The 15545-nt window shown below is 34.7% G+C and overlaps 1 protein-coding gene across 1 annotated transcript; it reads right to left on the bottom strand.

Moving 5' to 3' along the window:
- Positions 1 to 11842: 11842 nt before the first annotated feature.
- On the bottom strand, positions 11843 to 12068 carry K441DRAFT_460646 (uncharacterized protein; the record flags this gene model as incomplete). The annotated part of the gene is made up of 2 exons (XM_067641770.1): positions 11843 to 11932; positions 11979 to 12068. Coding segments are annotated over 2 exons (180 nt in total), but the record flags the coding sequence as incomplete, so codon positions are not given.
- Between the last annotated feature and the right edge of the window lie 3477 nt (positions 12069 to 15545).

The raw sequence follows: 15545 nt of genomic DNA, 5'->3' as shown, positions 1-15545 counted from the left end.
TATTTGGTTGTTGGCGTCTGAAGACCTATGTAAAGACGTGCGGTATTGTTTCCTTAGGCGAGGCATAGCATTAATACCCTTTTAATGGGATTTGAAGGTAGATAAATAAAGTAAGATTAATAAAATAATAGTTTGTAGTAATTAAAAGTATTCTTAATAATATTTATATTTAATTCTGTTAGAGATAATGTAAACGGCATAGTATGCATATTATATGCAAGTTGTGCGCCTTAGGGTATATTTAATAACTTTTTAGCTAGGTTAACTCTACCTAGGCTTAGTATTTAGGATATAAGCGCCTCTTCTAGACGTTAAGGCAGGGGTGCTTTCCACCTAGTAAAAGGGGTTTGTTTAGTAAGAAAGGAGCGTCACTAGATAGTTGGTGTTGAATTAGATTACAGGATGGTAAGAATAGGTTAAAAATATTATAGGTTACTCCCTTAACTAGTGGAATTCGCCTACCTAGGTGGCTTAAATTGCTAATAAAACTCGCCACTATAAGCGCAATTGCGGTTAGCGCGAACGCCTTTACCTGGCTAGGTGAAACCTCCTTTTTAACTACCGAGATGACCGATCTGCTTAAATTTACCTGCGGCGTCGAACGGATAGTATTTACCAGGCGGATATCGATATTAGTGGCCCGTTCGCGACTAGGTGGGCCTAGGTAGGCCTAGGTGGCTTTTTAAGAGCGCCTACCTAGTAGAGCCTATATGGCTAAGTAATAGTAATTAAATATGCCCTTAGCTAAAAAACGAGTAAGGTAAAGTAAGCTACTAGTTTTATATCTAGCGAGCGGCTAGTTTACTAATTAGAGTTCGACTATTTTATAGCGTATTAGTTAGAGCCTAAAATAGCTTCTTGCCCGGATTTTAGTCTCTAATTATAGCTTTTTTAATTTTCTTTTAGTACCCGCTCTTACGTTAGAGCGCTAAAATAATATCTTATTATAGAATTTATTAAAATTTATTATTTTTTAGGCCGTTGAAAACGGACTCTGCACCTGTACGTGGTGACGGCTACGAACCTAGGTCTTCGAAGTTCAGACTTAGAGCCAACGCAGAGACGTTGCACAGCGTGCGATAGGACCTAGTGGTCGTGGTTGTGAGCGTTGTGGGCAGTGGTGAAAAATTTTCAGATGGTGAGATCTCGAAAACCACTACTATGGCCCTCTACAATTTAGCTACGCTACTCTCCTATTAAGGCACCTGTACAATCCAACGTGGATATACAGCATTCGATAGCATCCCCCGACCCCCAACAGAAAGCATTAACGACCTCTTATATCGACGAACGAGCGATTGCGAACGAGTAAACGAACGAGCAAATATACGGCCCCTCCTAACCCCTAGGGCGATCGCCCGCGGAGTATGCGGTTACTCGCCGTTGACAAGTACCAAATACCCAGCAGCCTGGATTGCGACCCACGGTTTTCCTTATCTCCTTTTGACGGAGTAGTAACCCTTAGAAAGGGCCTAGCTGGGGCCTAGGCACAAAAGATACCCAATACAACATATCCCGCTGTTAGTATTATGGTAATTAGAACGGATAAATCCCCCTTACGCCTTCGATAGGCCCTAGGGGGGGGAGGCATGGCGTATATAGCAATGGTTAAATAAGAGATAGCATATAGGGGATGGCCAAGATATGGGAAATAATAGTAAGACAGCAATTAAGTAGCAAGGCCTAGCTGGGACGTAGTGAACCCTAGCTTGGATAAGCTAGAGAAGGAAGCAGTGGTTTCTAAGGAGTTCGAACATCTAAGGAGGATAGGACGTAGCTGTAGGCCCGTAGGGCCGCTGCTACGTGCGGATATAGCAAACGGGGTTTTTCATCCTACTGAGGTGGCTTATAGGGTTTTTCCTCCCCCCTAGCAGCAAGGGTTTTTTCCCGTCAATATTACTTTTCCCTTGTATACGGAGTAGTCTGCGTAGGGCTAGATAGCATCCGTATCAGACGTTAATCAAAGAATTATTATTATTATTATTTTTTAGTAAACTTATTTCTTTTAATAAAGAACTAAGCGCGTCTTTATAATGCTTAACTATCCTATAAAATTCTTAGGGAAAGAATATAAATATAACTACTATTTACGTCGTTTCGTACGGCGCAGTTATTGCCATCTTCTCTATTTAGAGGATTTCCAAGCTTATTAGCTCTTAGGCTCGTGAAAAACTCTTATTAAATATCCGGAAATAGACTCTATATACTTTAATTGTTCCTAGGCAAAAAAGCATATTAAACATTAGTCTTTTAGCTGCATTTTACATCTTCCTTTACGCAGTTATAAATGTTATTAGCTCCGTTTTAGGCCTGCCCACAGGCATCTAATTTGCGCAGCGTTTAGGATATCTATTCGCTATTAACGTAGTTCCGCTATTTCTTAGGGGCAGAACTAATTTAATTAGCGATAAAGTCCTACGCCTGCCGATATGTGATTATAGCTTAATTTACCGCTAGATCGGTCAAGTATATGTTCTAGAAGGAGTGCTTTATACACTTTTAATAGTATCTTTAAAGTATTCGCGTATAGCAAACGTTGAAATTATAGTTTATTTAAAACTCCCTTATTCCTACTAAGCTTAATTATAAACAGCTTATTATATTTATTTCCGCTATTAGCCTTCTATCTTTTTTTATTATTTATTATTACGCTTACGAAATTTTCCTCCGTACTTACCTTCTTCTCGCATTAGCTTTAATGGGAACATTATGGTTACACATTAGACTAAAGCCGAGCTATTCTATAGCTTATCTCTTAGTCACATTATTACTTTAGGTTCTTTAGAAATTACTTTAGGCTAGATTTATATTATATCGAAATCTAGGATTAGGTTTTCGAGTATCTATAGTTTACTATCCCTAAGGAGGCAAGGATTTAGAAAACGCCGTTTAACTTAGAGTTATAGTAAAACGCCCCTAGAAAGTACTGCCAGGGTAATTTATCTATATCACTATTCCGTATGGTTTCGGCCTTATTTAAGTATATCCTTATATAATAGCATGGGTCTTAGATAATAAGACTAGTATTAAGCAAACTATAGTACTCCTTATTCGAACTAAGTAAGGGTTTAGTAGCAGACTAAGGCTATATAGTGAAGTAACTTTAGTTATATTAGATGGACTATATAGAGGTACTTAGTACTACTACCTAAGCCAATACAATAAGGTGCTGTTTATAGTAAATAGTATCGGAATTACAAGCTATTTATTATTAATTTAATATCTCCTAATAGTATATAATGATCGGACTGCCTGTATATAAAGGCTATTATTAGTATAGTTCTTAGAAACAAAAGGTAAGAATCCGTAGTATACTAGAAAAATAAGGGTATTGCTAACTATAAAGATTAATATAAATGGGTAAAAGAGTTTATCCTAGCTCTATATAATATGGACCACCGCTAGATTTTCACTATTTTTTTTTTATACGAAGTCGCTGGGTCTACGGAAGAACTAAGTAAAGGGGATAAAATCCTTAGAAAGAGGCTTTATAAGCTTTTAGATCTACTAGACACAGTATAGATTATTAACTAAGAATAGTCTACCGAGGTAGGAAATATGATGATATCTGGTAAGTTTCCTTTAAAAGGTGATAATACTTTTTAATTCAACGGCTGACAGTTTGTGGGACGCCTAAGTTTAAGGCCTGTGTAAGAAAAGCCCTTCGCTCAAACATATATAATATTACGCTCCTTAGTATAGACTTTTAGCCCGATAAGACACCGGCGAGTTAGGTTTCGATAATTAGGTACACCTCTTAGATAATAAGCCATTTTTATTACAAAATTATTCTTATAAACTACGATAAGCTTAGGTAAATTCTAACTAAATTATATAATGATGGAGCTGAGGTCCAGAACTGAAATTGCTAGGGGCGGCTTATGTAAGCTTTGGATTTATACAATCGCCGAGATTTATAATCAATTAATATTTAGTAAGTGCGGGGCATGGCTATTACAAAAGCCCCTAATTGGCCTTTAATAGCAGATCATTTATAAGCCTTATGTAACCTTTAGCTAGTTATTTCGTTTTCTTAAGGTCTAACTAAAATATATATAAGCGATTTCTTGGTGATGCTAAGTCCTAGTATCTGTATATATAAGCCCTATCTTTAGCTAATATCTTCTATAACGGTCTTTAGAAACAGTTTTTAGATTTTAGAATATATTAGATTTTTAGGGTCTTTTAGGGTGCGCTTTTTCCTTTGCCTTATAATACAAGAGGTTATATACTAATCTTAGAATTTTACCTTATCTTAAGAAATAATAGCTTAATGCCTAAAATAGACTCTTTTAGTACTAATTTAAACACTCCGGTAGGTCTAAATTCTTCCTTTACTAATAGCTTTACTAATAAGTAAAAGAGTGTAAGCTATTACTCTCTCTGCTAAAAGTCTAACAGCCGTACCGATTGGGAGTTTCTTAAGGAATTCTTTCTTCGCGAGTAGAACTCTATACTTTAAATTTAAAATCTTAAAACCAAACTGGATAAAGCAAGAGTAACAATTAGTATACTTTAAGATTAATATTTAGAGGCAGAAACCGCACTGCTTAAGTGCCGTAAAGAGCTCGAAAACGTAAAATAGATAAGGTTTAAAAAGTTAAAGCAGTTTAAGGATTAGCTTGGGTAAGTAAAGGAGCGGATCTTCGATAATGAGGCTGAGCTTAAATTTCACCTTTAAGATCTTAAATGGGAGAACCACTGCAAATAGGAAAGAATTAATGAATTGGAGTACGCTCTTGGCCTTTAGAATTTATAATAGTGCGGAGATAAGAGCAATAGGGTGGGAGAAATATCTCTAGTCGTAAAAGTAGAATTAGGTAGTGTAACAATCTCTTTAGTTTTGGCTAGGCTAATAGATTTCAAGATCATATATCCAAATTTATTTATTATAAATTTCCCAGTTAATGTCTTGTATTGGATATTCCTGTTTTATTATTATAGCTAGGAATATAGTTACTTTAAATCTATTACTAATACCGCATTATAGATGCTTCTCCTATATATCTATGCGGTAAGGATGGCTGTAACTTCGCTTTTAGGCGGATTATGGAAGTTTCGAGTTTCTCTCTTAAAAACTGTTTATAAAATAACATAGTGGTTGCAAAGCGCGCGTGATCTTTTCTGCGGAGTGACTATTAGTGGCGTTTTCTAAGAAACCTATATTCTTAGTCTAGCTATGTAAATAAAGCTTCGTAGATAGAATATTTCGCCTATATAAACTTTAATTTTGTTACTTATTTAAATTAAAAACCTTTATTGGCAATATTATAATGCATTCTTTTCCGCTAGTCCATATATAGGCAAAGTCTATTATCCTTTACTTCTACTTAGATTACCCTATTTTAAATTGCCTAGTCTATGTTAAATAAGCCGGATACCTAAAAGGGGAACTGCTTATAAAGGATGCCCTTAACACTTTGGCAGAACGTGCTAGGAATCCCCAGGAATTTAACCTAATTTTTAAGAACTTAAGCTTAGGGGCGGAAGGTTTTGATCCAGTTAACTCCCATAACGATAATAATACTAGAGTAAAACTTTAAGCCATCTTAGATTTTGGTACGGAATTATTGAAGAGGATAAATGCTTAGATCTTGGATTTTATAGGCCAGATTTATCCCTACATACCTTAGATCGACAATTGCTTATTTTATACCACGAAACTTATAAGTATTAAACTTCCTATTTATGCGGAAAGCGATAGTTTAGGCACTAGTTCCAATTGTCTTTCCTCTTTAGATGCCAATTAAGCTGCTTGCCTAAGTCTCCCAGTAGTTAGCATAAGTGACTTTAATATAAGTGCGTAAGTTACTAAAGAATCCAATAGTTATATATTTGGTTTTTACTACTCGCTCTTAGAACCAAGTCTTATTTCTATTAGTAGCAGCCCTAGATGGACCCACCCTCCTATTATTTCGGGGGAAGCTATATTAGGAGACTCTAGGTTAAGTACGCTCTTTTTAGGACAAGAGTGTTAATATAAAGATGGTTTAGAAACCAGTTATTCTTCCTACTATTATACTAACTAAGCCTTCAGAATTACTACTTGGCTAATTAGAGGCTTTTGGGCATTAGTATAATTATATATTAGAGGTTAGTAATCTTAATAAAACTTACCAGAAAGATAGGGAGAAGAGCCTAGTATTATTTTGGATTATTAAGCTACTTAACTTAATTACGTGGTTTCCCCGTGTTAACAATTTGTGCAATATTCCGTGATAGTTTAATTGAATTAAATTTAGCTTCGTCTCCCATTATATTACTATTAAGCCTCTATCCCCTTACCTCCGTTGCAAATGTTAGTATCTACCTTCTACTTACGTGTGGCTTTCTCTAACAGCTTATCTGCCTTCCGCTTGTGTCCCCTTTCCTTTAGCGACTTCTTAGACTGCTCTTTTAACTAGTATCCTTGCCTCCGGCCTTTAGGCTCCCCCGCTTTACCTCTTATTATCTATTTAAGCTCTTTATATATTTTAGCATGTCGATTAAGTTAAGTCGGTTCCCGAGTGTAGTATGATTAAATCTTATCGTGTGGTAGATTTATGGGTGGCTCCTAAGTAGGGTCCTAACATGCCAACGCCGTACTATCATTATCGTTAATAACGACGTATGCTAGGTACTCTAGGCCTTTACAATACTCCACTACGGACACCTACTTGGGCTTCTATAATACGAGAAACTCTAAGCTTTTGTTTATAACCCTAGTATAGGTAATTCCGCTAACATTCCTAAAACGAGATTCGTTCTTCAAGTTTACCCCTATAATTATATTAATAATATTATAAACTAATTACTAGAACTTAGGCATTGGCCTTACTATTATATGCCTTGGCGGCGTATATGGTCTTATCTACGATGGTATTACCGCCGCTGCTATATAAAGAAACTATATTAAATAATTAATCGGGCACGGAGGATGTTTGCTTCTATTTAGGATTAGAAGTCTGCGGCTGTTATTTAACTATAAAAGACATTATCGGTAGGGTTGTGAGATTAATATATACTAGAGCTGAAAGAGTTTAGAGAATAGAAGAGGGATAAAGGATATAGAGGAGGAATAAACAGCAAGGCAATATCTCTTTTATACAGCGTAGAGCTCTAACTATGCCTTTGAGTATATTACTCCGAAAGTTACGTTATATAAACTACTAAGGTATAATTTTTTGCCGCTAGAGGTGTTATTCCTTAAGCATAAGGCTTATCTTAACAGGTTTCTTATTCACTTAGGTCTTAGTGGCTTATTTGGGAAACTATGCTATTATTAAGGACGCGGGACATCTGTTAGTCTATAATTATACTACTAACCCTAAGGCGTTCCTACGTCTAGGTTCTAGAGCCTATTTAAAGGCAGTGTTTAACCTATAAGGGGTACCATCCAATTACTTAGGCTCTATTTATGGAGTTTGTGGCACTCTATATAGATATAACATATCTTAATAAGACACCCGAGTTTTGCAGCTTCTTATTAAATGCTTTAACCCTCGGCAGATTAACTACACAGCCCCTTGGGGGCTCTTTAAGCTTATAAAGTTATTAAAACCATTAATTTACACCAAACGCTAGATTACGGTGGCTAATGCGCAAATAGGCTTATTCGGTCTTAATTTAAGCCCAGCGCTTAGTATATAACGCCTTAGTGCAGGCAGCTATGCTTTCTATTATAAGTGCCGCGTACTACGTACCTCTAAAATACTTAGTGGAAATAGCTATAAAGCTCTATGCCCCTAGGTTATATAGAAGTATAGTTTTTTAATAATATTAAATTATATATATCACCTTCGTTAACCTTAGAAAACTTACTAATAATCCTTATAGGTCCTTAAGCAGTGTTCTAGGATAGATTATTACTAAATATGGTATCGCTTTATAAGCTTAAATCTATAAGTGCAGGAAGTAAGTCTTAAAGGGGGTGTTTAATAAGAGTTATTAAATATAGGGCTTTTATTATCTAAGAGTTGATTCTACTACTTTGATGCATATTCTTAACCGTTTTAGGATTTCTCTCCACGTTATGTCGCGGTATTATGTATCTGTTTCTAAGTGGTGGGGAAGCGTAGCAGTTCTCCTATAGATAATCTGTAAGTAGGTACTTTTATATTTGCCGTAACGCGTGCAAGAATTTTATATAAAGGCTCCTCTAAACTTTCTAGATTCCTAAATCTTAAATTCTATTTGCTTTAGAGCCAGTATTTTTGTAATATTTATATTATACCCTTACTCACTATTATATTCCAATTACTATCTTATTAATTTAGATCTAGCCACCTTTATATAACTATCCTCTATAGCTTTAAGCCGTATCCTAGAATAAATGCCGAAGCTAAAGTCCTATTGTACTGCAAAGAAATTATATAAGTCCTTAATCTTATTTCTTTCTAAGGAACAAACCTCGCTGTTTATAGCCTATTTTAGTTATATCTTGTTATATTCTGAGCCAGACGCTTAAAGTTAACACCTTTAAGCATACTTCTCTAACCAAGATGAACTGCATTTATTAGTAACGCGCTACTAACTTATTATTAAAGAACGGCTTACAATTCTTCTTTGTATAAGCTTCTTTAATAAGAGAGTAAAAAACTTATAACGCTATTATGCATGCGACGGATTTAAGAGGAGTTCTTAGATCTTTCCCCGCTAGAGGCCGTAAGTTTTATACTTAGAAAATAAGTCATCTTGCGTACGGTATCAATTATTATCTTCAATTTTTATCCTTTTAGTATGGATTTGGGAACGTCTTATAAAGGCCCGCAACTCCTCTAGTTGCTCTAGGCAATCTGAGTGCCGTTATATCTCTAACTCTACTAGAGCGTTTATACGTTGTTCTAACGCCAGCACTATATCCTTTAGCTATAAGTAGTATAATAGAGGCAATACTAACCATGTACATTTCTAGTCTCCCCTAAATCTAATAATCTTGCTCGTTTTCTTGCCATTATACGTATAGACGTATATTTATAACTCTTCTAACTAATAGATTATTTATCCTATAGGGAACTTTTATATATAACTCCTTTGACTACTAGATCTTTAGTGCCGTTTTTAATTTTATCCTATATAGTATAAACGGCTAATAAATATAATAATCTACTATATTTTAATCCTATATTAAAATTTAATTACCTAGATTTTATATCCTATTTCCTATAATATCCTATACGGAATAATTTAATAAAAAATCTTATAGAAACTAGAATTTGTGTTCTATTTTAAAAATACATTTATAAAAGATAATATTTTATACGGGATTTCTACTAAAATTCTCTTTTTATATCCAGCTTTTAAATACCTCTTTTGACATCCTCCTATACGGAATAATTTAATAAAAATTTTTATAGAAGCTGAAAGTTGTGTTCCATTTTAAAAAAATATTTATAAAATATAATATTTTATACGGGATTTCTACTAAAATTCTCTTCTTATATCCAGCTTTTAAATACCTCTTTCGGCATCCTCCTATGCGGGAAAAGTGGCTATAAAACTAAAACTTTTATTATTTTCTATCCCGTACGGAACTTTGTTTAAAACTATTTAAAATTAGTGGCTTTTCTTTTCTTATTTTCTACGCCATCCCGTAGAATAATAAAGTTCCAGTTTCTCTATCTTATTTTTAATACATAAGTGTAAAAGAAAATATCCCGTATGGGATTTTTAGTAGAAATCCTTTTTATTTATAATTTCCGTACGCTGTTTTATTATAATTCCCATACGGATAAAAATACTAAATAATTAATTTTAAGCAAACCTACTAATCCCATACGGACTTAGTACCCTTAGACTTTTAAATTTAAATTTTTTTTATACCCGTACGGACGAAAATACTAAGTAATTCTATTTAAGTAACTCTGCTAATCCCATACGGATTAAGTACCCCTTAAACTTTTAATTTTAGCTTTTTTAGTTCCTATACAGAACGGAGTCCTATATAACTCCCATTTACTAAAAAATGCCTTCCCGTATAAATGGAATAGCCTTACCGCATTAAAAACTATAGGAATTTTTTTCCACGTAGGCTAAAACTATTTAGCTACTAATTAAAACTTAGAAGTGATTTTAACTATTATATTATACGCGAGCAGATACAAGACATGTAATTAAATAACTAGAAAGCTTCCTCTAATAGCTTTATGCTATTGACTTGCCTTGTGAGTAGATTGGTCTCTATTGGTGTGCTCGTTACTAAGAGCTCCCGCAATTTCAGCTATTGTCTTTTCTGCCTCTCCCATATGGTTAAGACTTTTATTCTCTGCAATTTGGCGAAAACTTTTAGCCATTGTCTTTTTAAACTCTGCTATCTGGCGAATCCAATCCTTTAAGGTATTAAGGTCGCGTCTTAAACACTCGGTTATAGCCTGCGTCTCACTTACTTGTCTGCTTTTATATTAGGGCTCTAGGATTAATAGATATAGATTTTAATATTATACCTAGTAAGGTCTTCTACTTGCTTGTAAAGGTCATTAGATTTAGCTAAGTCGCCTTAAAATAGGTTTAATTCTATGGTATCTCGTTAAAGCCAGTCGATTAGAGGTATGTGGGAACAAAATCTTTTAATTTCGCTTATAGATAGGGAGTAAAGAGTGAAGTCTTCGGCTTCCGGATTAAGTTTCATTGGCGTTATAGTAACGGTTGTGTTATTAAAATTCTAAGATTCCATTCCTAAAAGAAAGTTATTAGAATAATCTATTGTAGAGAAAGAGTGTTTATAGTAAATAAAGGATTAAAGACGTTAAAAGATTTAAAGACTAAAAGTGATCTAAGACTGATTGTTAGGTAATACTCTACGGACTCCTTTAAGATATTATATAACTCTTTATTACAAAAATAATTAAATTGCTTGCCCCTTACCTAGACTAAATTGTTATTTATATTTATAAACGCGCGTGGTTATAGGCGTGAAATATAAATTTATATTACGGCCTCCTGACGTGTCTAATGGTTAGCGTGTTTTATTAACTTTCCCTTAAACTGCAAAAATACTAAAACTTCCCCTATAAAAGGCCGTGTAGACGTAGCTGCGCTAACTACTAGAGGTAATAGGATGCTATAGAGCTGTTTTCTGTTTTCTTTTTTTTTAGCGCTTACTATAATAATTTTAATAGATTTTAGTATTTAAAGCTAAGTAAAAATAATGTAGGTAATGGGATTTTGACTAACACCTTTAGTTTTAACTAAAAGGAACATTAAAGCTTTACCTAAGTTATATCTATTACGCCTAGGTAAGCCTTAGTATAACACACCGCCTTTTAAATATATGTGTTACTTTAATTTTAGTAAAACAATAAAACTTTACTTAAAATAGTAGGTGGTATATGTTACGGCACTGTTACAGACCCTAGTTAGGGGCTTGGCGGAGCCGAGCCTTGGCGCCATATATATAGACGTGTCTGTTATAGCGATGAGGCAATTAAGGCACGAGCGCCGTAAAGAACGTATGTAAGCCTGTATAATTGTAATGTCTATAGACTTGGATATCAAGATAAGGAGCAAAAGAAGGTCGTGAAAAGGACACGTCTATATACTGCGCTAAGGCGTAAGCGAACCCCTCTAACTAGGCCCTATCCAGGTTATGCGCGATTAGTGCCGTAATAGTGTCCTTTCCTCGACCTTCTTCTAGTCCTTATCTTGGAATTCTCGTTTACAAGCTATCAATAGAATCCTATTCTATTGACTGAGCCTTTATAGTACGCTAGCTTGGTTAAAACTAGGGTGTTTATAAAAACCCCGTTATATATAAATAATCTTAAATATTATTAAATTTAAATATTACAAAATATAATATTTTATATTTTATAAACTAAGTATATCTAAACCATCCCTTTTACTTAACTAAGCTATCCTTTAATGCGCGCCAAAGCTTAAAACACTCTAGTGAAACAAGCTTAACGAATGGCAGTAGGTAAAAGTAGTTAGGGTTATATTGTGATATATATAGGTGCTTTTATAGTAAGTAGTCTGCAAATATTAAGGCTGGTGTAATATACTGGTTTGTCTAACTTTATAATTGCTAGCTTCTTAGTATTAAAAAGCTCGTCTAAAAAGTTAATTAAAACTTTATATCCGCTCCACCTATCCGGCTATTTAAGACCAAAAACCCTATTCTTTGCCCTTTGTTATCTAATAAAGTTAACTTCGCGAGGGTCTTTCCACGGCCGCCTGTCTATATATTAAAGCACTATAAGTCTAAGTTATTCTAGGTCTAAGTTTAACGTTAAGGACGCTAATTGCTAGGTATAATCTTCGAAATTAGCTATAAAATGTTAGATTTTAATATAAAGGTAGAATTAATTAGGGTGGCTATATGAAAGGACACACCTACTACGGCCGCAAATTCTAACTGCTTTTAGAGTAACGGATCTGTGAAGTAACCCTACTATACTAATATGCTTAATCGCATTAAAGATCTATACTAATTTAGTGCTTTAACAAGCTCTAATAACGTTTTAACTTACTAATATTGTAATAACTTATATATGCCGTTTCTAGAGACGTATATAAATATAAAGAATTTCCTTTAGAGTAAAACGAGAATATTTATAGCTGAGGTATATCCAATCGTTATCCAAAAATACTTAACTAATTTGAGAAACGTTTCTGTAATAAAGTAGTTAAAATATTGCGAGTTTTGCCTTGCCTTTCTTCGCTTCTAGCCTCTTTACTATTACTATTCCATTTGTGCCCTTGTTAATATAAATTATCTATAGCTGATTTCCTTGTATAAGATCTTTAAGACGCATTAGAGCTCTTTAAGGACTGCTAGGCTATATGTTTAAGTCCGGATTTGCATTAAAAGGCACGAGTAGGGAGCTAGAGACACTGCGATTGGGATTTTAGCTAGTTGGTGGAAGCTTAATACGCTTTAAGGAATTTTGTAGAAGTGCTGCCTTAGTAGGGACTGCTGCCTTAGTAGGGACTTTATAACCTTGCGGCCGAGGGTGACGCTAGAAAGCTTCTTCCAAAACCTTTACGCGCTTTGGGCTTTCTATATCTTTGGTTACTTTAGCCACTTTTAAGCGCTTTAAAATTAAGCTGCTCTCTATATTATTAGGGGTTGGAAGTTTATAGGGAAAGTTTTAGTGCTGGTGGCAAGACTTATATAATCTGTGGCCACTAGTAGTTAGAAACAGTTTCTTTATTTATATTAATAAAATCTATACTAGGCGCAGGGGTCTAAAATTATTTATATGGCTTCGGCGCTTTTAATAACAAATACAAAAAATATATTTAAAAATAAAAATTCGCTTTTACTAATTTCAAAATTACGCGAATTGTATAAAGTATTTAACCGTTATATTTTTGCATTGTAAAGTATTTCTTTTCTACCGTCTTTAACAAACTATAGAATATAATTATATGCCTAGACACCCATTTCTTTAAAGTATACTATCTAGCCGTTAATGGGAAACACGTAATAATAGCTCGACTATTTTAGTACCTTCTGAGCATACTATGGATACTCCCGCCTCTTATTTACAGCCTTACCCACAGCTCTTACCTGGCAATGTTACCTTCTCGTAAGATATAGCAAACTCCGACAGAGTAAGTATAACTATTTAGATGATCCCTACTGCAAATTAATACTTTTAGCTATCGCAGCTCTTGCAAGGCGAAATTTGGGCTTACAATTAAACATGAACCGAACTTTAGGCCGAAATTGAGCGCCGTGTTGAGGCCGATAACGCTTTATGGAAATAAACCGAATAAGTCTTAGAATGGTCTATAGTATATTAAGGGGCTTACGCTGCTCTGGATTAGCATAGAATGGAAGAGGAATAGTTAAATAAAGAGATTTAAAGCTTGAAATTAGAGATTAAGGCACTTAATGCATAGGTATAATATGATAAACTATATAGAAATCGCTAGTTAATATATTTGGCAGGTGATCTCTGCTAGAGATTCTAAATCAGATGCGGTAGGATTAAAAGAGCGAGGGCTACGCACTGCACGCCGTAGAAAACCTCATTTAGGCGATAGAAAAGGGGGGTAACTACCGCATTATGCTCTGATTTAAGATATTAAACAGCACCTAAGGAAATAACTAGGTTCTGAGAGCCGCGAGTTTAATTTAGCTTAAGAAACGAGAGATTAAAGCATTGCGTACAGGAAAATTGAAAAAAAAAAACGTTGGGATAGTTTTGCGAATATTAAATGTTATATAATTAGCTGCATAAACTATATAAACCATTTAATGGTAGATAAAACTGTGACTATAAGTAAAGCACCTATGTACTTTAGGAACGCTGAACGAGATCTATGCTAAAGCTCCCTAATATGAAGCCATTCGTGGTTCCATTCCACGATTATTTGTTAGGGCTAGTTATAGTAAGCTATATATAAGCCGCTCTCCATAGCGTTCCTGTAAAAGCTGCTATTAGGTGTATATAATAAGGATATAAGATTTTTAGAATTACCACCGCTTAGAAAGACAATGCGAAGGATTTCTTGCGCCGTAAGATTCTGAGGTTTATATTCTACCTAGAATTATAATCCCGAGTTAAAGCTATGTTGTATACCTGTCTCTCCCTTAAGACTAACTTCTTTATTATAGGGCTTGGAAACATCCTTATAAAGCTATAATAAACATCTTAGTTTCTCTTCGTCAGCTTACCGCGAATAAAGGGTTTATAACATTTCGGCGTACCTTAATTCTGCGGCCTATTGTTATGCCGTAAAATAATTAGAGATGGTATTAGCCTGTAAACTTAAACGCTGTTTTATATAAGAACTTACGGTCTAATAATTACTATATATCCCTTATACGGCATATCCCTTAAGTTAAAAGGGCACCCTAAACGTTCCCTAAGTGGTAAGCCATTACTATTACGCTGTGGATCCTTTAAATCCTCCATTTATTTAAAGATAGAAATGCCAATGGTATTAGGTAATGAAGAAGTTACTCTTAGGGTTTTAGGTATAGATAGCGCGAGCCTAATTTATATATAAAGGCATAAGGCAGTATAAGCCTCTAAGGCTTTATACGGACTTTATATTTCTCTTTATATTACACTTTATGCACTTATAGTGTCTTAAATCCTATATAAGTGCTAATAACGATAAGAGATTATAGGCGGACGGCCTTAGCCGGCGGAGAGTATAAAATTACGCCTCGTTATTACGGCGGTACTGTTTTAAAGAAGATTGTATTATCCGAATTGTTTCTTCTTTAGGATATCTAGGCTAGTTTATTGGCATTTGTCGATCTTGCCTAGTTGTCTTATGTCTCTACGGCGGCAATAGATCCATTATATATCTAATTAAATGAACTTTCCGGTACAGCTATGGTTTGAACGGATTTTTATACGTTTAATAAGCGTTCTACGGCAAACTTTAGAGGTTGTATGAAGAAGCTACCTATAAGCGGCCTAGAGAAGATCCAGAGAGATATTCCTAGATAGTTGGCTTAGAAGTTCGCAGAGAAGGACGCGGCTAGCTGATACCGTCCCCCCCTATAGCACTACCTCTATTGTTCTGTGTCTAGTGCAGAGGCTAATATTATATGGTATAGTAAATGTTATAACTAGAATAAGGAAACCCTACTTAAGCTATTAAGT

This window comes from Cenococcum geophilum, assembly GCF_001692895.1.
Source record: "Cenococcum geophilum 1.58 unplaced genomic scaffold K441scaffold_1, whole genome shotgun sequence".
Lineage (NCBI taxonomy): Eukaryota > Fungi > Ascomycota > Dothideomycetes > Gloniales > Gloniaceae > Cenococcum > Cenococcum geophilum.
Note: the sequence above shows the minus strand (reverse complement) of the source record. Positions and strands in the feature narration are given on the sequence as shown.